Source organism: Eulemur rufifrons, chromosome 28 (assembly GCF_041146395.1).
Source record: "Eulemur rufifrons isolate Redbay chromosome 28, OSU_ERuf_1, whole genome shotgun sequence".
Classification (NCBI taxonomy): Eukaryota; Metazoa; Chordata; class Mammalia; order Primates; family Lemuridae; genus Eulemur; species Eulemur rufifrons.
In genome coordinates, this window is record NC_091010.1 from 54,874,040 (window position 1) to 54,901,206 (window position 27,167).

Below are 27,167 nucleotides of genomic sequence, written 5' to 3' on the forward strand. Positions count from 1 at the left end.
AACAAATGCTGGCATGGATGTGGAGACACAGGTACACTCATACACTGCTGTTGAGACTGCAAACTAGTACAACCTCTATGGAAAGTAGTGTGGAGATACCTCAAAGAACGAAAAGTAGACCTACCATTTGATCAAGCAATCCCACTACTGGGTATTTACCCAAAGGAAAAAAGACATTCTATAAAAAAGACACCTGTACTCAAATGTTTATAGCAGCACAATTCACAATTGTGAAGAGGTGGAAACAACCCAAGTGCCCATCAGTACATGAGTGGATTAATAAAAAAAAAAAAAGGTGAATTAATACCTCTTGTATTAACCTAGATGGAACTGGAAACCATTCTTCTAAGTGAAGTATCACAAGAATGGAAAAACAAACACCACATGTACTCACCATTAAATTAGAACTAATCGGATCAACATTTATGTGCACACATGGAAACAATATTCATTGGAAATCCAGCAGGTGGCAGGGGGCAGGAGGGGATGGGTAAATTCACACCTAACAGGCACAATGCACACTATCTGGGTGATGGACACACAACTTTGACTCAAATGGTGCTAAAGCAATTTATGTAACCAAAATGTTTGTACCCCCATAACATTCTGCAATAAAAAATATGTATTAAAAAATATAATTACTGTATACACCTGAATTTCAGGTTATGAACTATTGCAGGCCAAGAATTTTAGGGCTTTTAAAAAAAAATAGGATGATGTGTTTTTTCCTGTCTACCTAGGGTCTTTGGCTCAAAACAGGTGTTCAGTTGTGGTGATTCATGTGAAATCACTTCTACTCAAGGTTGATTAAAGTTGGGAACAATAAGAATTTTTCGGAAAACCTGGTTATTCTTATTTCATGCTAAATCTGAATAGGTAAACTTCTGAAACCTGGGCCGTACTCTGGAAAGGACCTGTTTCCCACGGCTGACCTACAAATGCCCCGCGTGGTTGGCTTTCCTGGTTGGAAAGATAGCACTTCCCCACGTGCCCTTTCAGGGGGATGGGGGAATCTCCACCAGGAGCTCCCTCCAGCCCAGAATGCAGTTTTAGAAAATACAGCTGACTTCTCTGGGAAAAACAAAACCAACCTTGTCTTACTCTAGCCATGGCAACCAAGTTGGCACCTCATTATCGCCTTGTTAGTGAGAGCAGGCTGCACGGTGGACAGACCTGGTGGGGAGGGCTGGCCCTGTGCGGGCAGGACTTGGATTTAAGCTTAATTGCTCTTCTAAAGCTCAGCTACTTAATACTGCACGAGTCGAAATCTATCATCAGACTCTTGACCATCCATCCTCCTCTTCCTTCCGGATTCTTGCCTACGTAGACGTTATCGCCTCCCCACTCTGCTGCTGTCCAATTTGTGCTGGGCACACAGGGGCCCCCAAAGCTTGTCTGCAGCCAGCCTAACTCCCCAGACGAGAAAGGGTCTGTAACTGCCTTTAACCTTGACCTCACTCCTTAATATTTTAAAATGCAGCCAGCCTGTTCTGCTCTTGGAGTGTAGCAGGGCTGCTGGCTGGGTAAAGGTGGTGTCTTTTTAACGATTTATTGCCAATTTTTGAATCTTCACGTGATGGGAAAGAGTAATGAAGTCACTTTTACCTGGCTCTGAAATGTGTTTTGTACTTGCATTTGCATGTGGGTGTGCCTGGTGTTCTGGGCACGCACTTCCAACAGGAGTGAGGCAGCACAGGACCTGCCACGCCTCCCCTTTCCTTCTTGCCCGAGCCCACCCCACTCCCTCTCTTCTTTGTTTCATTATCATTGGGCTTTTACCCTGTGGAACCTGGGTAGATACTAATGTGTCCCGGCTGTGTGGTTTCCACCCCACACTTCACAAGCGTGCAGGTTGCACAGCCTGGATTGTGCGTGGCAATCCCAATTTCAAATTCCACAGTCCCATTCAAGTGTCCTGGAATTCCAGTTCCTCAACATCCCTAACATCCTTCCTGATTATACCCACTTCTCAGAAGGAGAATTTAAAACCCAGAAAATACGGTCTTACCAAAGAACCCTGACTGTGGTCACCACACATCCCAGACTTTCTGGGAAGTTCTGTCCAGATTTTTCACATGTAATTTTTTTAGTTATTCTTTATGCTAGTTGGGTTTGAGAGCTGGGTTGAAGGGAACTGTGATCTTATGAAATATATATTTAGTCTTTGTTTGGTTTCCTGGCATACAACTCCTAAAATCCTTGGAATCCCATAAATGTCTCTTTTTGTATGCTAATGAGTTAAAGATGGCTGGCAGCCCCCAGGTGTATCTTCAGGATGGGCACTGGTCACCGCAAAGACCAAGGCAGGATTGGAGTGTCAGGACTTTTAGCTCCAACCCCGACATCAGGGAAGAGGACAGGGGCTGACCACTGGCCAATGATTTAATCCATCAGGCCTACGTAATGATGCCTCCATAAAAATCCCAAAAGAACTAGATTCAGAGAGCTTCTGGGTAGCTGAACACGTGGAGCGTGGAGCCCCTGGAGAGGGCGCGGAAGCCCTGCCCCTTCCCACGTACTTTGCTCTGTGCATCTCTTGCGGCTGGTGTTCATTGGCATCCTTTGTAACATCCTTTATAATAAATTAGTAAATGTGTGTCCCTGAGTTCTGTGAGACGCTCTAGCAAATTATTAATAGTTTAACCTAGATTTATAGCTGGTCAATGAGAAGCACAGGTAAAACAATGTGGGGTTTGTGATTGGCATCTGAAGTGGGGGACAGTCTTGGGGGACTGAACCCTCAACCTGTGGGATCTGATGCTACCTCCAGGTAGATAGTGTCAGAATTGAACTGGAAGACACCCAGCTGGGGTCTGCTGCAGAACTGATGGCTTGCATGGTGTGTGGTGAAAAAAACCCACACACATCGGGTGTGAGAAGTGATCTATGTTGGAAGAGAATAGGAGAAACTGAGTTTGTTTATTTCTTTATTCAGACAGGAACCTAATTTTTATTGCTTTTGGATGTGAAACTAGGACACGGATTAAAATGTGTTTGGCACAGGTTTACACACAATTCACTGTGTAAGCAATTTTAAAGTCTGCATTTTTCACTGAGCATTGGAGAATATAGATTTTCTCATGTCATTAGAGTGGTTTCTTTCTTTCTTTTTTTTTTTTTTGAGACAGAGTCTTGCTCTTTTTTCCCAGGATAGAGTGCCGTGGCATCAGCCTAGCTCACAGCAACCTCAAACTCCTGGGCTTAAGCAATCCTCCTGCCTCAGCCTCCCGAGTAGCTGGGACTACAGGCATGCGCCACCATGCCCGGCTAATTTTTTCTATATATATTTTTAGTTGGCCAGATAATTGTTTTCTGTTTTTTAGTAGAGACGGGCATCTTGTTCTTGCTCAGGCTGGTCTGGAACTCCTGATCTCAAGTGATCCTCCCACCTCGGCCTCCCAGAGTGCTAGGATTACAGGCATGAGCCACCACACCTGGCCTAGAGTGATTTCTTATTTAGGGTTTTTTTTGTTTTTGTTTTTTGTAAACAGTGACTTTACCAAATTCAAGATAGTGTTTACCATGGGCAGTGATGGGGCTGGCGGGGGTTGGGGAGAGCAGGTAGCCAACCGGGATTTAGCGTGCTGGAATGTTTTCTCTCTCAAGCTTGGTGCTGGGTACACTTTCTGCATCTTAATGTTACATTATAAAGTAGAAATTTAAACACCAATAGTAGATGGTTATTTAATATTTCATTATGTTGCTATATCATAATTTACTTCAAATCCTAGCCCTGTATCCTAGCCCCCAAATCCTACCCATCCACCAGATGGATATTGGTAATCTTCAACTGTGGACTCTTAACGCAGTAGTAAACATCTTTGGGTATCAAGTTTTGTCTGCATTGTAGCTTGTTTTCTTAGGTTAGATTTATAGAATTGAATTATTGGGTCAAAGAATATGACTATAATGAATGCATTTTAATGAAACTGTATGAGTTAAGACTATCATTGACATTGTGTCTATTCTACTTTATCTCTCCAACACTAAGTGCTGTTATTTAAAAAAAAATTGCTATTTTGCTAGGCAAATATTTGTTTCTAATGGATTTAGTTTGTATTTCTAATTACCGGTGAGATTGAACATTCTGTCATATAATTTTTCTAGTAGAGTTTTTTTAATGTATATGTATATGCACAAGGTTTTGCAGACTCACTTGTCTGTGGGACCTGTGTGGGAGGGTCTTATTTATGTGGGAGGGGGGACCACAGATGGCCAAAAGCCCATCCCTTGCGCCACCCCGCTTTTGAAAACCCACGGTGCATCTGGCCCTCTGTCTTCCTACAGTGCCGCCAAGCTCCTGGACAAGAACCCGTTCTCGGTCGGTAACCCGAACCCTCTCCTTCCTTCGCCTGCCAGTCTCCAGCTGGCTCAACTGCAAGCCCAGCTCACCCTCCACCGGCTGAAGTTGGCACAGACAGCTGTCACCAACAACACTGCGGCCGCCACGGTCCTGAACCAAGTCCTCTCCAAAGTGGCCATGTCCCAGCCTCTCTTCAACCAGCTGAGGCATCCGTCTGTGATCAGTACCCCCCACGGCCACACCGGGGTACCCCAACATGCTGTGACCATACCCAGCACCCGGTTTCCCTCTAATGCAATTGCCTTTTCACCCCCCGGCCAGACACGAGGCCCAGGACCCTCCATGAGCCTTCCCAGCCAGCCCCCCAATGCCATGGTGATGCATCCTTTCGGCGGGGTAATGCCTCAGGCCCCTGGCCAGCCAGCAGTCCTCTTGGGCATTGGCAAGACGGGGCCCGCGCCAGCTCCAGCGGGATTCTACGAGTATAGCAAAGCCAACTCCGGCCAGACGTACAGCTCTGAAACAGACGGTCAGCCCAGCTTCCTGCCAGCCTCTGCCTCGACTTCGGGCAGTGTGACTTACGAAGGGCACTACAGCCACACGGGGCAAGATGGCCAAGCTGCCTTTTCCAAAGACTTCTACGGACCCAACTCCCAAGGATCGCATGTGGCAGGCGGATTTCCAGCTGAGCAGGCCGGGGGCTTGAAAAGGGAAGTGGGGCCGCTGCTGCAGGGTGCAGATGGCCCGTGGGACAGCCCCCACGGATTCTCTGGCCAAAGCAAGCCCGATCTCCCAGCAGGCCCCAACCTGTGGCCTCCACCCCCCGGCCAGCCCTACGAGCTGTACAACCCCGAGGAACCCACCCCAGACAGGACCCCTCCTTCCTTTGGGGGTCGGCTTAACAACAGCAAGCAGGGTTTCAGCAGCGCCCGGCGGCGGGCCAAGGAGGAGCAGGCGATGCTCTCCGTGCGGCCCCTGCAGGTTCAGGAGCTGAATGACCTTCACGGTGTGGCCCCCCTCCACCTGCCCCATGTCTGTAGCATCTGCGACAAGAAGGTGTTTGATTTGAAGGTGAGTCATCCAGGACGGGCTGGGAGCCACAGCGAGGAGCCTGGGTGGGCTTCCCCCAACAACCCAACTCTCTCTGCTCGTGGGTGAGGAACTGTCACGTTTGGGTAACAGAATTTTGCCATCAGTATTTCTTGATTAAAATCATAGGTGTTAGGACCCAAAGGACTTTCAGAAATGTAGCAGGACCTGTCCCTTGCTTTGCGGCAAGTTAGAGATTCTTACTCACTTTCTATAGGTGAGAGAGCTGAGACCAGATGGGGGAGCAAAGACCCCCACCTGGGTTGCAGAGCGGGGGCTCAGGAGCCCAAGTCTCCTTGGAGGGATTGTCCTTCGTGGTATGCCCGGAAGCCACTGTCCTTGAGTACATATACTGTGCTAAGTTTGAAAGACAAAAACAGCAGAATTTTGGATCAAGGGCAAGAGAGTAATTCTCAGTTGGGACCAAATTATTACAGAGGACCTCACCTTCCCCGTCTACAAGGTGGAGGTAGAGCCTCCTAACACCTTCCCTGTGATTGCAAAATGCTTTGAGCTGCTGCAAACAAAGGCTCTTTGTAGTATAATTTTCTCCAAAAAATGTATTGCTGGTACACTGAAATATTCTGAAGCAATAATAATGATCATAACCAACACATTTTAAACCCTTTCTGTGTGCCAGCAGTAACTCATATGAGGTAGATACTATTTTTATTCTCATTTTGTGGATGAGAAAACTGAGGCCCAAAGAGATCAAGTGACTTGCCCAGGGGCCCCTAGCTAGGAAGTGGCCGAGTGGAGATTCAAATGTGGCTCTGACCTTTCCAGGGCCCGCGCCTCCCAACTCCCATCCCGTCCAAGGGCCCTTGTTTAGTGGGAGTCACACCAGAGCATGTCATTCACTTCTGTTGGGGTCACATGTCCAAGTGCAGCCCTGTGACTCAGGTGGGACACACCTTCTCACCTCCAGTCTCCGGGGGAACTGGCTGGCCCTGAGAGATTCTGAAGGGTTTTGTCTCTCATGAGCCTTTTCTAAGGTTTTATAAATCACTGAGTTCACCTGCCAGATTCTCCCAGCTGGATATAAAAAGGGGTGGGGGTCTTCCTCGGGGAGAGGGGAGGGAGTGGGAGGTGGGTGGTGGGTCCAATAGTCCACTGACGGGAAGTGGGAACCCGACTTGTGGGTCTGGGCTCCTGTTCAAGACAGGCTCCAGGTGTGCCGATGAGAGGCTGATGGAGTGAGGCTGGATGGCCAGGCAGGAGCAGGGGAGGGGCCTGGGAGGGAGAGGAGCAGGGAGAGGGAGATGCATCCGCAGGGTTGGTCAACTTCTGGGCGCTCTGTGCTCATCCTTCACCTTCCCACGACTCAGTTCTACTTTGGTCATTTTTCTTTCTTTCTGACCTAGGACTGGGAGCTGCATGTGAAAGGGAAGCTGCACACTCAGAAATGCCTGGTCTTCTCTGAAAAGTAAGTGCTGTCCAGGAGAACAGGCTCATGCATACACTCGACAAATATTCGCTGGGCACCTGCTGTGTGTCGTGCTCTCTTCTCAGTGCTGGGGAAACAACAGAGAACAAAACAGGCAAAGTCCCTGCCCTCAGGAGCTTAATGGGGACCAGACAGATGATAAGAAAAATGAACAAGTAAATTAGATGTTAGTAAGATCCCTGGTAGTAAGTGCTAAGGAGAAAGCATTGGGGCAAGGCAGGAAGAATGTGTGTATGCACGCATGCATGTGTGTGTGTATAAGTGTGTGTGCATGCATGCTCGGGGGCTTGTCCTTGCATTTTAAATAGGGTGGTTGGGAGAGGCCTCACTGGGGACACTTCAGGAGGGGTGGAGTGAGCCGGTGGCTTAGGGGAGATGTATCCCAGCAGTTAAACAGAAAGTTTGAAGGTCCTGCAGTTGGTGTGGACCTAGGATATCCAGGTCATTGTCATTCATGCAAGATTCAGCATGACCAGGGCAGGAGGACAGGGCAGAGGAACCAGCAAAGTCCCAGGGCCCAGATCCTGAGTACTTGGGCTTCCTGTGAAGACTTTCGCTTTTGCTTTGAGTGTGATTGGAGCCAGTGAAGGGTTCAGCAAAGGAGGGGTGTGTGCAGGCTCCACGGAACAGGACCCTGGCTGCCATGCTGAGAACAGACACTGGGGGCGGAGAAGGGGGTGCCTGGCTCAGAGTGTAGAATGGATGACTGGGGTTAGGTGTTTTGAAATGGGTGCATTCAAAAGGACTCCCTTTGTTATTTACAATAGCCAAATCATGAAAGCAACCCAAATGTCCATCCACAGATGAATGGATAAACAAAAGGTGGTCTATCCATACAATGGAATATTACTCAGCCTTAAAAAGGAAGGAAATTCTGACATGTGCTACAACATGAATAAACTTGAGGACATTATGCTAAGCAAAATAAGCAAGTCACACAAGGACGAATATGGTACAATTCCACTTATATGAGCTACCTAGAGTAGGCAAATTCACAGAGGTAGAAAGTAGAGTAGAGGCTATCAGAGGATGAGGGAGGGGGAATGGGAGTTAGTTTTTAATGGGCACAGAGTTTTAGTTTTGCAAAATGGAAAGAAAGCTGGAGATGGATGGTGGTGTTGGTTGCACAATGACATGAATGTCCTTAATGCCACTGAACCGTACCCTTAAAAATGGTTAAGATGGTAATTTTTAAGTGTATTTTATCACAATTAAAAATAATTTTTAAAAGGCCTCCCTTTTCTGCCTTTTCTTAATTGTGGTAAAATTCACATAGGACTCAACCATTTTGACCATTTTAAAGAGTACAAGTCAGTGGCATTTAGCACATTCACAAGATTGTGCAAATGTTACCACTGTCTAGTTCCAGAACATTTTCATGACCTCGAAAGCAAACTGTGTACCCATTAAGCAGTCACTCCCGGTTCCTCTCTTCCCCCAGGCCCCTGGCAACCACCAGTCCGCTTTTGGTCTCTGGATTTGCCTCTTCTGGACATTTCTGTAAATGGAATCATATAATAGGTGGCCTTTTGTGACTGGCATTTTTTTTTTAACAGCATAAGTAAAAAAATGTGCATCCATGTTGTAACATGTACAACCTTTTTATGGCTGAATACTATTCTGTTATATGTATAGACCATGTTTTGTTTATCCATTCATCTTTGGATGGACATTTGGATTCTTCCACCTTTTGACTATCGGGAATAGCGCTGCTGTGAACATTCGCGCACCGTGTTTGTCGGAACACCTGTTTTCCACTATTTTGAGGTCTATGGTAGGAGTGAAACTTCTGGGTCGTGTGGCAATTCTTCGTTTAACTTATTAAGGAGCTGGTTTCCCTCTGTCACCCTCTCCAGTGCTGGCATGCGGTGTATACTTGGTTCGGCAGAGGAAACACTGTGTGCCTCTCCCAACAGCACAGCTGTTTACAGCCCTGCTGGCAACGAAGGTGAGCGCTGGTCAGAGCTTGCGGCGGAAATCGGCTTCCCACAGGCCTGTTATGTCCTGTCTTTAATAACCAGGACTTCCCCGATGTGTCCTTCTCATGCACGTGTAAAGCAAACAGATCCCAAGACGCTAAACTTGGGCCCACTGTCTGGGCCCATCAGCATTCCCTGAGAGGTTTTAGACATAAAGCTTTGCTGATTGCCAGCACGTGGAGAGGTGTGATCACACCAACCACTAATAAATATGCCGGGGAAATTGTCAGCTTTCCCTTGTCCCTTACGTCCTAGTAATGACTCTTGAAGGTGCTGTCAGTAGCTGGGGATTCACCTGGTCTCTTCCATTCATCCGCTAGATTACGCCGCAAGCCTCGGAACGCCGTACGCAGCCATTCCAGCGAGGTCCTTTGCTCAGTCAAGTCCCACGTTTCCTTTGGCTTCCACAGGGACAAATGTGAGTATAGAAGCATTTTATTCATTGTCATTGTTGTCCTCAAAGCATTTGTGTCACCTGCCATGTCTGGACCGAGAGGGGACACAAATGTGTCGTTCAGAAAAATGTCCCCAGACAGCGGTGGAGATGGTTTCATTCAGTCCAGCGGGTGTTGAAACACACAGATAAAAAAAGCTGACATGAATCCTTAAAATCAAAGGTGTTCAGAGCCTTTCTAGCATTCAGCACTGGTTTGGGGGGAAAAAGTTTGTGCTTTTACGTTGTTTGTTTGTTTGAAGATTTTTTGATGTTATATTGAAGTGGCCTATTTCCTATGAGAGTGTAATTTTGAAACTTGGACCAGAGAGTGTATTTGAAAGGAAGGACTATGTACCAGTAGCATTTGTTGGCCCCTTGGGGAAATGGTTGGTGCTCTATAATATTTTTGTTTGTTTTTAGTTTTGTTTTCTCTCTCTTGATAATGTGCACTTTAGTCTCCTAGAATTGCTAATGCTTCATCTCTCCTTTTTCACTGGCTTTGACACCTCCCTTCCTCTCTCTTTGGTTTGCATTGTTTTCCCACTGTGTGGAGCTCCCCCAGCCCCCAATCTGACTTCTCTTCTCCCTGGGCACGAGGAAGGGGAGTGGGAGACAAAACTGATTGGAAGACAAAATGCATTTGGCTGGACCCTGCTGGAGGCACCTGTTAGTGTGCTTTTGCCTGTGCCTGTATTTTCTGATAAGATTCGTAGTGTGAGCAGCTGCAGCCTCTCTCCCCTGCCGGGAGCGAGCACAAGCTCAGGAGAGCAGCCTCCATGTGTGGGTGCAGAAACGGTCGGACGAACAACCTGTGAACTTCAGCTTTTAGGTCCTAGGGAGTGAATGGAGGGGCAAGGAGGTTCATGACAAGACATGAGGTCTGTCTTGTCCAAAGCTTCTATTTATTCGTGTCTGTGTATTTGTGATGTTGAATAGAAGAAGCACTCCGAGAGAGCACCTGTCTAGATGCTCACGTTTTGGTAAAGGAGAATTTTGTGGTTTCCCTCTCTGTACTCTCCCCACTCAGAGCCATGCCTCCATGGCAGTGGCAGCTTTGAGTCAGTCCCAGGAGACGGGGATGGCTAGTTTCAGTGCCTGTCCTTTGTCTTTGAGATCAGACTCCTGATGACATGACCTTGTGTCTTGATGGGGTGTGCCGGACTCTCCCGCACAGGGCCTGTCTCCATGCACTGTGGGCCACGGAGCCACCTCTGTGCCTGCAACCCCGCCCTGAGACCCCACCCCAGGCTCTGGATTGGGGGGTCAGGGAGGCTGGAGCCAGAGCTTGTGCATTGAATCCGTCCCGGGGTCTGGGCACAGGAAAGAACTGACGTCCACTGGGCCCCTTTATAAAGGGGGCTGGATGGCAGGACAGGCACGGGCAGAGCAACTCTGTGGTCTGTCCCACACCTCATCCTCACCTTCCTGCTGCCCTGGGAACCAAAGACCCTTTTCTGTGGACTTGGAGTCGAGGGACCTAAGTTCAAGTCCTAGTTCTGGAGCCACCAGCTGTGTGCCCTTAGGCAAGTCACTTTTCTGAGGCTCTGTTTCTTTATCTGGGGACAATAATGCCCCAGAGAATGACTTTGGAAGTTAAATGAGTGCGTTTTCACCTGGCTTGTATAATTTGTTATTTTGATGATGCCTCCAATCCTGGACTGCCCTTCCGTGCAATATTCTACTCCGGTGGCCAGCACCAGAGGGAGAGGCCTTGGGGTAGACCACACAGTTGTCCTGCCCTTGTGAGGACCAAATGAGACAAAGTATGTGACAATGATTTGTGAACTGTTGTTCTTGAGTAAGGAGTGCTTTAACCCATGTTAGCGACGAAGAGTGGTGGGAAGCCCATCCGGGTAAGGCCAGCACTGTCTTCTGGCCGTGAGAATTTGGCCGAGGCTTGGTACCGTGTTTCTCTTGCTTGAATCTGTCTAGTGATACCTGGGGTCATAGCCGCCCCCACTTAGAGATGTTTCAAGGTTCCCATGAAAGCAATTTTCATTTACGTACGTGCTGGGCCGGCACACACGGTCTGCTGATTCGTGTTGCTCATTCTTGGTAATTTGTATTAATACCCAGAAGTTCTGAATTCAACTTTCTCCAAATGCCTGGAGATGGGGTGTTTATCTGGCTTGAGCCTGAGAAGCAACCCAAGAAACTTTCTGCTTTCTGCACTGGGAGCTAACAGGAGTCGGAGAGCCCCGACATTGTAGGATAATAATAGCAATAGCCAACATTTATGTAGTGCTTGCTGTGTTCTCAGCATTTTAGTACTGTATTAACTCATTTAATCCTCCAGACAAACCCATGGGCAGATACTCTTCACTCTGAGTCACAGCTAATATATTCTATAAAATATTTGAAAGCATCAATAACAGTATCTTTGCCTACCCTCCGATGTAAGCTAAGATCCATAGCTATGAAATCCATACCCATCTGCTGTCTGCATAATATGTTCAAAAGCAAGATCATGAGGAATGAACATTATCCTCGCTGAGGCCTGCAGAGACTTAGCTTGGGTAAGGTGACCCGGTGGCCAGTGGAGGTGTGGGGTCGGAACCCCGGCAGCCTGGCTCTGCAGACCTCACTTGTGACCGCTAAGCCAGCCATACTGCCCCTCTCTGAGGCTCTCGGGGGCCTCTTCCTTGCTGTGATTTTTCTCTTCAGCAAGTCCCTCTGGCCTGCCCTACTCCCACCCCACAAGCTGCCGAGGAGGTTCTGAGGCCGCCTTGGGGGTGGCAGGGACTTCTCTGGCCTTGGGCAACCGTGGAGCAAGATGAAGAGGCCAGTCACACCCGGCATCCAAATTCTTCTGCACCCGGACAGCATCTCCCAAGACGAACGCTGATGTTTCTCTAAACAGAATCTCTAAGCATTTTCCACAGACCCCAAAGAAGGGGAGAGGCATCGTTGGACTGGTTTTATCATTATAAGTGCTGTGGAGTCTTACTGGTCACACAAGCCTTCCCAGGGACATCTGGGGGACAAGGACAGAGCCTGCCCCAGCCAGGGCCTGCTTTCCCAATGGCTTGATGCTCATTCACATTCTCCTGTCAGATTCTGGCCCCGTGCCTGCCATTTCTGGCAGATGGGCCTGAATGCAGGTGGATTTCTCTTTAGGAAAACCTGAAATGCAAAAATATTGACATTTGAAGACAAGTTGAGAAATAAAGAACTGATTAATCCACTACTGAAAAATACTTTGCAAGGCTCCTTTGTGTATGTAACAGGACAGTCCCTCAGAGAAATCGTTTATTTTATTTTCTGCCTACAAATACTGACCTCCAAAGATACAGAGATACATCAAGGGGTGATTGCTCTGTTGCCAAAGGATACCTGGCCACGCTCCAGTGAGTGCCCAGTGAGTTCCCTTTGCATGTACATTTCTCTCGTTTCTTATAAAACTTATGCTTGGTGTGAAATTTCAAACAGAAAAGAAAAAATGAGGAGAATGAAATTCCCGTGTTACCCCTCCTTCCACCTCCCACAGAGATTCCATGAGGGTTTTGCTGCGGTTTCCTCCACAAGTGGGTTCCAGTCCTGTGCCAGTGCTTTCTCTGTCTGACTCCATCTACATGAATCTTTTCAGAAACACATTTTGTTGAGTAAAATCGGGAACACCCAGGACTCCACCACTGTGAGATCGTTAACGTTTGTGGAGCAAAGAGCAGTTGCTGCTTCTAAAGCTCCGTGTTTGGAGTTCGAGGTTTCAGTGAGCTATGATTGCACCGCTGCACTCTAGCACGGGCAGCAGAGCAAGATGCTGTCTCTAAAAAAAATAATTAGGCTCAGTGCAGTGGTTCACGTCTGTAATCCCAGCACTTTGGGAGGCGGAGGTGGGTGGATCATTGGAGGCCAGAAGTTTGAGACCAGCCTGGGCAACGTAACAAGACCCTGTCACCACAAGTTAAAAAAAAAAAAAAATTAGCAAAGTGTGGTGGCATGTGCCTATAGTCCTAGCTACTGGGGAGGCTGAGGCAGGAGGATGCCTTGATCCCAAGAGTTCGAGGTTGCAGTGAGCTGAGATCACCCCACTGCATTTAAGCCTGGGCGACAGAGCTAGACCCTATCTCTAAAAAAATAAAATAAAAATAAAGCTCCCTGATTTTAAGCAGGAAACCAAAGTGACACAGGGATCTGGGAATGAGCCTTCAGAACATATGTGAACTGCCACAAAATCTAAAACGACCACACAAACCATCTCCCACCACCACCAAGCTCTTCTGGCAACAGCCTTGGCTGCATTTAAATTTGTCTCAGCTGTGCTAGAGCCTACGTCTTTCATCACCGTGTTTATTTTTGACAGCAAGGGAACACTGAACTGACAGTTGCGTGCCATGTCTGCCGGTGGTGGGGTAATTTGTGTCTGTCCCCAGTGTTAGGGACAGGCCTGACACCCAGCCCCTCCCATCTCACCCCAGGGTCCCTGGAGAAGGGTGTTCACTTTCACTTAAGCCCCTACCATCTGACTGACCTGAGGCTCTTTCTCCTGAGCTGCCGGAGGCGTCATAAACAGAGTAATCAGGTTTCTGGAAGGGGCCTTGGGGCCTCTCAGGCTGTAAATAGTTTTCTTGTCCCTGCCCAACATGCACTTTGCCTGTGAGTGTCCCCATAAAACCGCCTTGCAGTTTTCCCAGCCACCTTGGAGTTTATTTAGTACCAGTGCCACGGGTGGGTCTCCCTGGCCTGGGACAACACACATCATTTTTATGGTTTCTTTCTCACCAAGACCCTGCATGTCTGGGAATTTGTATAAAAAAGGAAACTGAGGCTCAGGGAAACAAATGTTTGTGGGAGGCCAGAGGTTTAAGTCACAGGTTGCCCCCAGATTGGTGGCTGTTTCTAGAACATCTGTCTGCCTACCCTGGCCTTCCGAGTCCGTGGCTCAGAACACTCTGCTCTCCTGACCTCTTTGCGCATGAGGAGCAGTAATTGATGTGACATCTGCTGCGCCCCCTCCCCCCGCCGTTCTAGCTCTGTCGTTGCTCCTGTCCCCTGAGCAGAGGCCGCCTTGTGCTTTTTCAAAGAGAGCAAAGAACGGGAGACAGGAGATCTAAGTAGGTTTTGTTTTCTTTTCTGGGTAGGTTTTTTCTTTTCTTTTTACAAATCTTCATTCTTTTTTCTTGTTGCAAAAGCAGTACAAACATTGTGTGAAGAAATTCTAACAATATAGAAATTTAAAAAACAGAAAATCCAACTTTGCAGAGAAAACTGAAGGCAAATGTCTTTTGCTATAAATATCTCTCTCTAGCTAGTGTATGTGTGCATGTTTCATTAGTAAAAGTATTTTTTTTTTTTTTTTTGCAAAAATCAGGTAATGCCATATATAATCTGTGACACAATTTGGTTTGTTTTTCTACTTAACATAAGCTCAATATATATTTTAATTGATTTCTAAACATCTTTCCACATCAGAACATAAAGCCATATCTTATTTTGTAACATCATTTATTGTATTTACCTTAATTTATCAAGTCTGTGATTGATAGATTTTTCAGTGGGAACTGAGTTTTAATCGCAAATCTTCCACTGTTCGATGGACCACAGATTAAGTTCTTTAACTTCTCCCAGGCTTCAGTGTCCTCAGATACAGTGATAAGTGTGGACCAGATGACCTTGAAGCTTTAACATTTCATGACTCTACAGTTTACAGACATGTCGAAGTTGCTGGGCAGGTGAACTGCCCAAGTTTCATAGGCAGTCCTGGCACCAATAAAAGTAAATTCACTCTAAGTCAAAGCTAATATACTCTATAAAATATTTGAAAGTATCAATAAAGGCATCTTTGCCTACCCTCCAATTAAACCAAGATCCATAGCTATGAAATCCACACCCATCTGCTATCTGCATCATATGTTCAAAATCAACATCATGAGGAATAAACATTTGTCCGTGTCTTTCCTCAGGTGGGTTTAGCACAAAACCAACAGAGGCCCCCGGACTCTGTGCCAGATGAAATTAGGTCATATCTAAGAGATCAGGCCCAAGCACAGGAATGGTTTATTGAACATCGAATCTACACTTCGTAGCACTAGGAAGCACCTTGAGAAACTTCTCTCACTCCACAGGCCTATTGCCCCGAGCCAAATTTTTATTGCAACTCTGAGTTATTTGAACTTGGGCCTCCTCTTTGAACTCACCTGCACAGCCTGTTCCTGCGTGCACCAAAGGGCATTGAAAGGTCTCAGAATCCTCGTATACAGGTCTGTTTGTTCCTTTTGCATTTCCACCCATCTATAAAAGATTTGTGGGTGAGTTAAGAGGTCTGGGACCCAGCCATATGAACCATTAGAAGCAGCAGCATCTGGTTTTAAATGAGTGCCCCCAGCATGTGAAAATGGACCAGTCTAGGCTCCTGATCCCACATGGGGCCATTTGAGGTCAGTGCTGGCCTGCAGGCAGGCTGCAGCCTCCCCCCCAGACTGAGAAAGGATGCTTGTCCCTGGAGGTTGGTAATTAGGGCTTTGGTTGCAACCCCTGCACCTTCGCTCTCTTAGAGATTTGACCTTGGGCTGGAAAGTTTCAAGTGCATCTGTCACACGTGTGCCTCCTGGGAGCTAAGCAGGGACAGCCCATCAGCACCTCGATCTGCTCTTCTGCCCCAGAGCACATCTTTTAAAATTTATTTTTGGATAAGTTTTAATATATTTCAAACTTACAGGAAAGGTAATAAGAACTCCCATATAATTTTTCCCAGATTCACTACTCCTTTACATTTTGCCCCACTTACTTTATCATTCTCTCTCTCTCATCTGTTATCTATCTGTCTGTCTGTCTGTCTAATCAACTATGCATTTTCCTCTAAATCATCATCAGAGAGTAAGTTGGAGATGTTGTACCTTTTCACCTCTCTTTTGGCATGAACTTACGAAGAACACGGATTTTCTGGTTCATAATCACAGCAATAGTTTTATTTTCCCAATCCAGGATCGTTATAGCACATCTTTGAACTGTTGGAGGAAAGAAGCAGATAAACATTTATTTTAGGCGCCTGCCAGATGCCAGCCATTGTAGCAGGCACCTCACATACATTGTGGCATTTCATCTTCTCAGCAGTCCTGTGGAATCAGCCTTTATTCTCCCTGTTTTACAGAGAAACAAACTGGGGCTTGGAGTAAGTCAATAACTGGCCCATAGCTAGTCACGGGGGGAGCAGAGACATAGACTTGGGGTCTGTCTGATTCTCCTACTGCCCTGACCCTGGTGCCTGTTAAACTGGAAAGCTTCATGTGGGTCTGTTCTCGGAGAGTTACCAGGCCTATGTGTCTTTAGTTCGTTTGTGTATCATCTCAACTCTTGCTGGGCACCATGGCAGCAGAATTATTCGTAAATAAGGTGCTTGGAGCTTATCTTCGGTAAAGATGAGACCACCACCAGCACGGACAAGCACATCTGAAAGGTGAACATGCTTGTGAATGGATGCACAGTTAAACAGCCGATCACACAGAGAGGGAGGACAGACATTACATTCATTGGGACAGGCAGTGGGAAAGACATGGGTTTCCTGTTTATGCTGAGCACATTTAGGGAAAGTTATCATTATCCTGGATCTTAGGGTTTAACTTGGCAAGACTTCTGGGAGGAGTGGAATTTTAAAACTTAGAGCCATATAAGCATAGATATTTTACATCTGGAAAGGATTATAGACATATAGGTCACCTCCCTCATTGCAGACATTGGGAAACTAAGGCCCAGAAAGGGAAACTGGTTTGTCCCTGTTATGCACATTATTGGTGGATGAGCTGGGGTGCAAACCAACCCAGGTCTTCTGGCTTCCAGGCTGATGTTCTTTTTCCACTAGGAAGTCCTAAGCTTTTTGTACCCCAAATCCTCTTTCATCATTTACTGCTATCCCAAGCAACCGCTGTCCTACATTCTGTGTTTGGAAAGATTTTAACTGCCAAAGTACATGTATTAATGAGGAATTTCACAAGTGACCCATTTTTATTAATGAAAGACACAGATGCACCAATTAGACTTTCTGATCAGCCTAAGATCTAATCAGTGTTAAAAGAAAAACTTCAGACAAATTAAATTTAACAGACTTGATTGAGCAAAGAGCGATTTGTGAATCTGGCAGCCCTGAGAACGAGAAGCGGGCAGAGAGCTCCGCTCCGCCACGTAGGCAGCATGGACGAGAATGGCCGTGAGTTGCAGAAACAGCTTAGTGGGTTGCAGCTCCTTGTTGCATTTGCCTTATTTGAACACGGTCTGTCTGATGAGTTGGCTGCCGGCGATGGCCTGAAGCTCGACTGCTGTATTGGCTGAGACTCAGCTATTTGTTACAAAACCGTACTCCTGAGTTAGGCTTTCAGTTAGTTTATGTACTAAGTTAGGTTGCAGTTCATTACGTAAGGACTCACAGTACCGAGGCATCCTCAGGCCAAATTTAGTTTAATTTAACACCAGGTTACCATATCAGTAAAAAAAACTCAAAGTGTAATCTCAGCTTGGGTTTTTGAATGTCAAAAATAACATTCATCCCCATCCTCCCTGTGAAATCATTATCTTCAAAGACCCTTAAAGGCTTATTAGAGAACCCAGGTTAGGAATTACTATACAGCATCACACGGCTTATTCTAAAGCACTCAGGGTTGTGTCCCCAAGGTACAAACTTCACTCTAGATGTGCTACCCAGGGACCTCACCCCCCATCCCTCTCTCCGTTACCATTCACATCTCCCAGAGGGCACAGGGCACATAATAGCCATGTTTATATAATCCGTTTCAAGAATAGAACAGAATATACCTTTTGTGAATCAAATATGGTTTTGAACCTAAATTGAGTTTAACAACAACAAAAAGATATTTTATTTTTAGATTAATGGCAGAAAAAATTTGACCAAACTATCCTAAATAAAACATTGGCAAAAGAATATAACACATAAAAATTAATTTCTTTCTAACTAGATAGGATTTACCACATGCCCTGCGGTCAGACACATCACAAAGGAAACTGTTAACACAGATTCTCCAGATCTGTGACTCTCAAGATTTTCATTTCATGGCTCACTTAGACAATGACTGACTGAAGTAAACTGGTTAAACTGAAGAAGCTGGTCCTGGTCAGCAGAGGCACTTGGCCTTCAGCCTGAGGGATCAATAGCTTGGCACCGCTATTACCCATTTGCAGTTCACTAGTTGGAAACCTCCAAATTAATATTAGCTGGAAGAAAACTAAAAATCTCAGGATTATCTTAATAAATGACAACAAGAGCATCAATACAATCCAATTTCTATTTCTGATTAGCATCTTGGGGAAGAAAGCACTCAAGAAATGTATTTTTATAATTTGAGTGAAAACCTTAACTGAGACTGACTCATTTGAGTGCTTTTGGTGATGACGTCTACAGCATGAATACTTCTGTTCTTTGGTGGCTGGCGGCTGCCAGGGGGTTTATTCTTCGGGAGGCGTATTCCACCGCCCAGCAGCAGCAGTTGCTGTGCTGCGCTCAGATAAAAGCCTCTTGAGTTGTCCTTTCAGTCTGGAGGAGACAATGAGAGAGGCGCTGGTCCTCGTGCCCGGTCACTAGGCAACTGGACAGGCCAGGAGCGGAATCGGCCCAGAACCGCCTGCGTGTCTGCTCTGCCATCCAAGCACTCATTAGCCCAGACCAACCACAGCAGAGTCACATGGCGCAAAAACGTGCCCTGCTGAGAGGAGACCGGGCAGAGTGCCCGGCCTCAGCCCTCCTTGTGATAAACTCAGGACCAGCCCTGCTTGAAAGCTCAGCTGTGTCTGCATCTGTATGTGAACCACTCACCCTAACAGGAGGCAAAAAGACTGCCTCTAACAGCCCTCCTCATCACCCCTGCAGAAGGGCTCAGCCTTGCTAGGCAGCTCCAAGTCCCCCAGCTCACGGACAGTCCATTTGCACTTTAGGCGAGGAGGTGCTCTGGGGAGCTGCCTGAGCCACACACCGAACCCTTGCTCCCCTTTGGGAAAGTGCTTAACCTCTGAGCATTGCACAGGGGGTGTCTGAAAGGGGCACTTGGATTTCTGCAGTTCAGGGCTGGCTGAACCATAAAGGGAAACTCTTATTGGCTCTAATTGTTTACAGCCCCAGATAAGACAAATGAGGGCTTTTCATGGTAGAATTACCCAAGTATTAGCTCTTGTTTGCGATGAGACCTCAGACTTCCCCCCTGCATTACCTTAGCAGGGTCAGACCCACATCAAATGTAATTAGACGTTGAAGTTCACTTTATCATAGAAAATGGTGATTATGCAAATGTAGGCTGTGCTATTATTATAGAATGTGTTTCAGGTTTGGAAAATTGCATCCTTCTCTTCCACATTGGATTAGCCTATGGTTACTAATTCTTGAACCTCCCGGAGATTCCAGGCTGATTAAGGTTTGCACAAACCAGACAGACACACTTCCTCCCTCCAGGAGCTTTGATTAGGCCCAGGTCTCAGCTTCCAAATTGTGTTCCTTAGTGGGGCCTTTGGGACTGCCAGGTGGGGGGCACCAGGGTGTTGGACCCCAAGGTTTGACCAGCATAGCTCCTCTTTTATTTGTCGAATATACTGGGCTAGTGAGCAAGCTTTATTTGGAGAAAAGATTTCAAGCTAAAAATATTTTGAAAACCATTGCCCCAGACCACAGGTTGTTACTGTAAACGACAATGCTTATGTATTAGATTCCCACAAACTTTTCTATGTTCTTTTTTCTTTATTGTATTTTTTAAAAATTGTAAGTCGGGCAATATGAGAAATATATGAAAAAGACTCAGTGTATCTCATCTTACTCCCTTCCCATTCTGTCCCTCTGAAGATGACCAGCACGGACAGGTTGATGTGTATGCTCCATGCCTCTCTCTGTCTGTGCAGATAGCATTTTTTTATTGCAAAAAAATCTCAAACATACAGAACAGTAGAGACTAGGATAATTAACCCCTGTATACCCTTCACTCAGTTCCAATAACTATGAAAATTTTTACACTTGCTTTATTTTTTCCCATATAGTTTTGTTTTGTTTTGTTTTCCAAAAATGGCACCAAAGTACACATACTATTTACTTGGCAACCTGTTTTTAACTTAATCTGTCTTAAAAATTATTCCATATCAGCACATTCACCTCCTTCTTGTAATGACTAGGTAGTTTTCCATTGTATGCTTGAACCATCATTTACTTAAACATTCCCCTATTGTTGGATATTCAGGCTGTTTCCAAAATTTTTTGCCACCTCAAATGATTGCAATAAATGTTCCTGTATATATTGGTGCTTTACATATTGGTGCTTTGATTTCTATTGGATAGACTTCTAAACGTGAGATGGCAGGACATAGGCTGTGTATATTTTAAGTATTATTTAATGTTGCTAAAGTATATTCTCAAAAGGTTGTAGTTATTCAACCTGCCACCAGCAACATAGGAATATGCCCACCTCCTCATATCCTGCACGGCCCTGGATATTATTGCTCATTAAAAATATTATTGTGTGCACTGCAGCCTGGGTGACAGAGCAAGACCCTGTCTCAAAAAAAATATATATATATGAATCTTTTTTTGTGAAGAGATGGCATAAAATTGGTATTTTTGTGTGTCTGTGAATGGATTTCTTTTGTCATTAATATTGTAAATTACAGCTTTGCAATCACTGTCTGAGGGAAGATAGCCATTAGCGATGTCTGGAATAGAGGGGAAGAGGGAACTGTCTTTCGAAGATCACTGCTCTTTGTTCCCACTAGTTTGCGCAGCGGAAAGGTGCCGGCCGTGTGGTGCACATCTGCAATCTCCCTGACGGAAGCTGCACTGAGAATGACGTCATTAACCTGGGGCTGCCCTTTGGAAAGGTCACTAATTACATCCTTATGAAGTCGACTAATCAGGTAGGTTGGGCACTTTTGCTCCAGTATATTTGGGATAGACCACACATTGGTGAAAGGGAATTATATAATTTTTAAAAAAGAAGCTATTCTTAACACAAAGAGGTGATACATAGCTGGCCTTCTGTTGACATGGCACAGAGGTTTTTGTTGGTGATGTTTTGTTTCTCCTTGTTTCACCCTACCCTTCTTGTGATGGGCACAGGCCTTTGTGAGTTGCCTAGAGGTGAGGGGAGGCACTTTGGAATGAGGTGCTTGTTAACGTAAAAATGCTAATTGGCCCCCAAAATAGAAACCTATGGACTTGAGTCTGTTCACTGTGTTGCCAGCCCCCTGGGCTAATGCTATAGTCTTCTCTTCTAAGCTTATCATACCTGATGGCCTATATTTTGAGCCAGCCAAGAACTGGGGACTGGCTATTTTTATTGGTCCATGGTGTCAGTGGATGAGGCCCATAGATCTCCCAGCAGGAGAGCAGGTAGAGACTAAATATGTTTGTCTTCATTTTTAAAGTCAGAGGGGGATTTTATACCCCCAGTGGTCAGAAATCAAAATATTTTCAAAAATATTTTTACTTAGGCTAGACATGGTGGCTCATGCCTATAATCCTAGCACTCTGGGAGGCCAAGGAGGGAGGATTGCTTGAGCTCAGGAGTTCAGGACTAGCCTGAGCAAGAGCGAGATCCCGTCTCTACTAAAAATAGAGGAAAAAAATTAGCTTGTCAACTAAAAATAGAAAAAAATTAGCCAGGTATGGTGGCACTCGCCTGTAGTTCCAGCTATTGGGGAGGCTGAGGCAGGAGGATCACTTGAGCCCAGGAGTTTGAGGTTGCTGTGAGCTAGGCTGACACCATAGCACTCTAGCCTGGACGACAGAGTAAGACTCAGTCTAAATATATATATATATATATATATATATATATATATATATATTTACTTTATGAATCAGAGGAACAGGCACAGGAGGAATTCTTTTCTTAATTACGGCATAAACTTTGGAGACTCAAAGCCACATCAGATCATCAGTGGTCTCCCTCCATCAACCTGGGATAGACTACTCAGTCTCTGTTCCTGCTGCTCAGAAATTCTGTCCTGGGTAAATGTGCAGAATTCAGCTTGCAACATTAATGCAGTGAGATTCCCTAGATTAGTATTATTCCCATTTGACAGGTGAGAGCCGGAGGTGCTAAAATGTTTATATCAAGAAAGAGGCACTTAGAAAGCTGGCAGAATTTGACATAAAACCCTAAAGAATCTTGACTTCTTAGTCGCCCACACTTCTGCCATAGACTGTCATAGACTGTGACAACATGGAGAAAAGCCATGCATCTGAAATTCAGAATTAAATATGGAGGAAGGAGGAGGAATGAGCTTGTTCAGCCCATTCAGTTCAAGGAAATGGGAGAGTTAAGGGCTCAGATTAGGGCTCCCCTGTCACAGACCACATTTCCCTCTCAACAGACAGGGGCCAGAATCAGTACATCATCAGTATAGCACAAACCAAACAAATCTAAGAAACAATGACAGCAACGAATTTGCCATAGCAGCTACTGGGGTAACTGACAGGTCAGTCAAAACAGTCTATTTGGAAACTCTCTGTGGACGTAGATGAAATGGAAAAGCCCATTTCTCTGTAAGTGTTTTATCAGAACAGTTAAATAAATAAGAAAGATAGTGTGGAAACATAATCAGGTGTTTTCCTTTCTCTTTAACTCACGACATGATCTTCGTTCAAGCCTAGGACTTTGTGAGTCCCTGAGTTTTTGAGTATATTTCTTTCTTCCTAGGGAAAGTGAGAGATCACATAACCAAGGCTTGTACGCCTGTCTCTTGCTGTCACCCCCCAACAGCAAGTTTTGTAGGGGTCAGGCCAAGGCCGCATGTGCAACAGCTCCCTCTGGGATCTGTGGGTTCATGGACCCTCCCATCCCGGAGGGGCTTCCATAGCATGATGGAGCGCGGGACGTACATAATAATTAAGAATAATGTTTTATAACCACGAGGATCAGGAGAGGGAGCCATCTTATAATGAGCTCTTTTGGTGAAGTTAATAAAAAGTTCTCTTTGAACAGATGAAATCAAAGAGATCTCTTCCCTGTACTGATTATTTTTCCCTTTTCACTGAAGTGTGAAATACATATTCTAAAATGTGTAAAGTACACTAATCCTAAGTGTACAACTCCATTAATTTTTTACATGTGTACACCCATATAGTTAACACTCAGGGCGAGACATAGACCATTTCTAGAAGGTCAGAAGGTTCCCTTATAACCCCTTTACAGTCAGTACCCCACCCCACTCACCCCAGAGGGAAGCTCAGCTCTGACTTCTATCATCATTTATTAGTTTTGCCTAATAATGTTCTTTAACTTTATATACATGGAATAAATGTTCTTTTTTTTTATTTTTTTTTATTTTTTGTTTGTTTTTCAGCTCATTAAGGGGGTACAAAAGATCAGGCCATATACATTGCCCATGCCCATCCCCCCGAGTCTGAGCTTTAGTTGTGTCCATTCCCTAGACAGTGCACATCACTCTCATCTTGTAAGTGTGCACTCCTCCCCTCCCCCCGCCCCATTGTTCTTTAACTTTATATACATGGAATCATACCTTGTACTGAGTTTTATTTAGGAGCATTAAAGTCAAGTCCAATATGTGTCCCTTCCTTTCTTTCTTAGGCCTTTTTAGAGATGGCTTACACAGAAGCTGCCCAGGCAATGGTCCAGTATTATCAAGAGAAATCTGCTGTGATCAATGGTGAGAAGTTGCTCATTCGGATGTCCAAGAGATACAAGGAATTACAGCTAAAGGTAAAAGCATTCTCTCCTTCATGCAGCCATTCAACAAGCATCAGCTGAGTTTTTCTTACTTGTCAGGTACTGACTTAAGTGCTGGTGGGAAGGAGAGGACAGGAAAAGGTTTAGAAATTCCTCACTGCCTTTGAGGATATCACTTGGGAAGGCGAACCATCACAACATGGCAAGCGAAGTGCTCGTTGAGGTAAATGCAAAATGCAAAGGGATGCTCGAGACTACCTGGCAGCTGAGGAAGATCTTCCAGGGGAAGATGTTTACAGGGAAAGTCTTGAAGGAGGAAATCAGAAGGGAAAGGTGGTTGCTTCTCGGTAGTGGGAGTTCCAGGTGTAAACCCCTGGTTGTATTCACAACCTCCTTCCCCACCCATTCAGGCTTTCAGTAAGTTTTTTGTCCTCTGTTAACCCACTTTATCTCTTGTTCTCTCCTCTCTGTATTTATGTCTTAAGCCAGCCCCATAGAAGCCCTTCTAAGCATCACTTGACTCAATTGGCCACTGTCAGAGGGTAAATTTAGATTATTCCAAACCAGGCTTTATTGTTTTAGCTGGTCTACATTTCTTTCTTTGCTGTGCTGCTTTTTTGTTTTATTGTGAAATATAACATACGTACAGAAAGTGAATAATTATATATTGTAAGATTTAAAAAGTCTTAATAGGTGAGATCTCATAAATACCATAAAACTACCACCGAAGTCAAGAACTAGAATACAGACAGCACGCAGAAGCCCCTGTGAGTCCCTCCCCATGGTCAGCCCTCCCTCTCTGCTCTCCTGACTTGGAGGAATACCATTTCTGTCCTTTTCCTTATAGTTCTACCTCCTATATGTGCCTCCCTCAACATTATCGTTTAGTTTTGCCTGGTTTTGAACTTTGTATGAATGGAGTCACCCTGTGTTCTTACAGATCTTGCTCCTTTCATTCAACATTATGTCATCCATGTTGTTGGGTGTGTCTGTTTCTTTTCATTGTTATGTAAATTTATGTCATATGGCTATACAATTTATCCATTCTATTGTTGATGGACATTTGGATGACTTCCACTTTTAGGATATTAGGGACAATGCATATGAACCTTTTCAAACATGTTATCCTGGTACCCATGCACAGGAGCATATCACTGGAGGTACACAAATAACTAGGATTGGAATTGCTGAGTCGTAAGGCATGCTTACCCTCAACTTTACTAGACGATAGCAAGCTCCTTCCAAAATTAGTTGTCCCAAATGTATACTACTACTAGTATAGTATATGAGAGTTTTCAATGGTCCAGATTCTTGCGAACACTTTGTCTTGTCTGACTTTTTAATTTTTGCCTGTCTGGAGAGAGTATAATGGTTTATCATGGTTTTATTTTTTATTTTCCTGATTACTCATTGAAATTGGGCACCTTTTCTTATGTTTATTGGTTATTCCATCTAGATCTTCTTTGGTGGGAAGTTTCTTTTCAAGTCATTTGCCCATGCATTTCTTTTACATTGTGTCTTCCTATTGGTTTGCAGGAGTTCTCTTAACTGGAGCACTTAGTCCGTTTGGATTTATTGCAATTAATGCTACAGTAATGTTTAAATCTACCCACTTATTTTATGCTTTCTTCTGTCTCATTTAATAGAGATTTTTCCAGTTCACTTCAGCTCATTCCACATTTACTTAGGGTCCATTTTGTTCAAGACTCATAGTCTTTAATCTGCCTTCAAGGTTGGAGTCAGAAGACAAAGGCTCAGTGATTGTTTCTAGCTAGGACTAGTATTCTGACAAGTCTATATATGTGGATCGGTACTATGTTAACCAGTTGGCAAAGTCCTGATTCTGCTTTGCTTGCATTATTGCCTCTGAAGTTCCTTTGCCAACAGTTCTGCTTCAGGCAGAACCTAGCTTTTTTCTTTCTCTAATGAAAGCATATTGCTTCTCTCAGACAAGTAAAAGATCCCGCCCCATTCTGTACCTAGCCAAAATTCCTGTTCTCCTGGATTCTCCCCTGGGAGCTAGAATTGAGTTTATGCTTTGAGTTCCCAGTGGAGCTTTGGTCTCCAAATGAGATGTTGTTGTAAGTTTCTAATTAGGATAAACAGCACTAATCAGCTTCTTAAAGCATCAAGGCATAGTAATACTTTGCCAAGGGAGATGATTTGGGGTGGTGCAAAAACCATGGGTTCCAGAGGTCAGATAGTCAAGTTTGCATTCAGCAAATGTTCACTGAGAGCCCACTGTGGGTGGAACTGGGCCAGGTGCCGTGGACATAGAGGTAGCAAGCTCGTGAGGAACTTGGTCTGGTGGAAACATAGACCCATCAACAACCATCCTGTGACCTATATCAGATTGGAAGGTGCTGATGCCAATCTGGCCCCTGCCCATTCCTGCTTTGGTGAGCTTAGACAAGTTGCTTAACCTCAGTGAACCCGTTTCCAGATCAGGAAAGGACTATACTTTGCGTTCTTTGGCTTTCAGTATTTTTTTCAAACACTGTCTTTTAAGTCTCATAATCACCCTACCCTATAGGTGTGTAGGGTGGATACTAGCAGTAATTATAAGAGTACAACAATAATAACAATAATATGTACCTTTCATTGTGTCCTGGTACCCTGGGGCGAGTACCAAGCACTTTACATATATTAACTACTTTAATTTTGACGTCAGTCCTGTCAGACAGGTATTATTATTTCCATTTTACAGATAAGGAAACTGAGGTTAACAGAAGTGTATCAGTAATTTGTCCAGGATCATATTTGGTTACTGGAAGAAAGGTGATTAAAACCTGGCACTTGTTTGGGTTTTTCACTGTATCTGCGTCATTATAGTGTGTTATCACGATCTCCATTGTTCACGTGAAAAAAGAGAGAGAAATCAGGTAATTTGCTTATGTAGTCAGGAAGCAGCAGAGATAGTATCCTAACAGGGTTTCTTGAGCTTCAATACGTGTGCAGATCACTTGGGGCTCTTCTTAAAATGTAGCTTCCGATTCAGTACGTCTAGGGCGGTGCTGTGATTCTGCATTTCCAACTGGTGCTGCTGGTCCTCAGAGCACACTTCGAGTCTAGAACACATTGTTTTCTGATCTTAGTATGGGTTTTCTGCTCCCTAAGGTGTCACAGTGCCTCTTAGGGTCATTGTGAAGGTCACGTCACATGGAATAACATATGAAAGCATCTTACAGCATGTTTCCACTACATAGTAACACATGCTTTGTGGTCCCTCTGTTGATATGAATCAGCTACGATTCTCTCTGCAAGTAACAGAAATTCATCTCAATTAAGCATATTAGCTTAAGTAAAA

At 45.0% G+C, this 27,167-nt stretch overlaps 1 protein-coding gene across 1 annotated transcript in view; it reads left to right on the forward strand.

The window, feature by feature from the left end:
• The window catches only part of RBM20 (RNA binding motif protein 20), a 168,072-nt gene that overhangs the window by 113,484 nt on the left and 27,421 nt on the right, over positions 1-27,167 (forward strand). The window contains exons 2-7 of the mRNA XM_069460844.1: positions 4,288-5,374; positions 6,757-6,818; positions 8,696-8,787; positions 9,139-9,236; positions 20,946-21,086; positions 23,762-23,893. Of these exons, the coding sequence (XP_069316945.1) occupies positions 4,288-5,374; positions 6,757-6,818; positions 8,696-8,787; positions 9,139-9,236; positions 20,946-21,086; positions 23,762-23,893 (1,612 nt within the window). The remainder of the gene's footprint in view (positions 1-4,287; positions 5,375-6,756; positions 6,819-8,695; positions 8,788-9,138; positions 9,237-20,945; positions 21,087-23,761; positions 23,894-27,167) is intronic.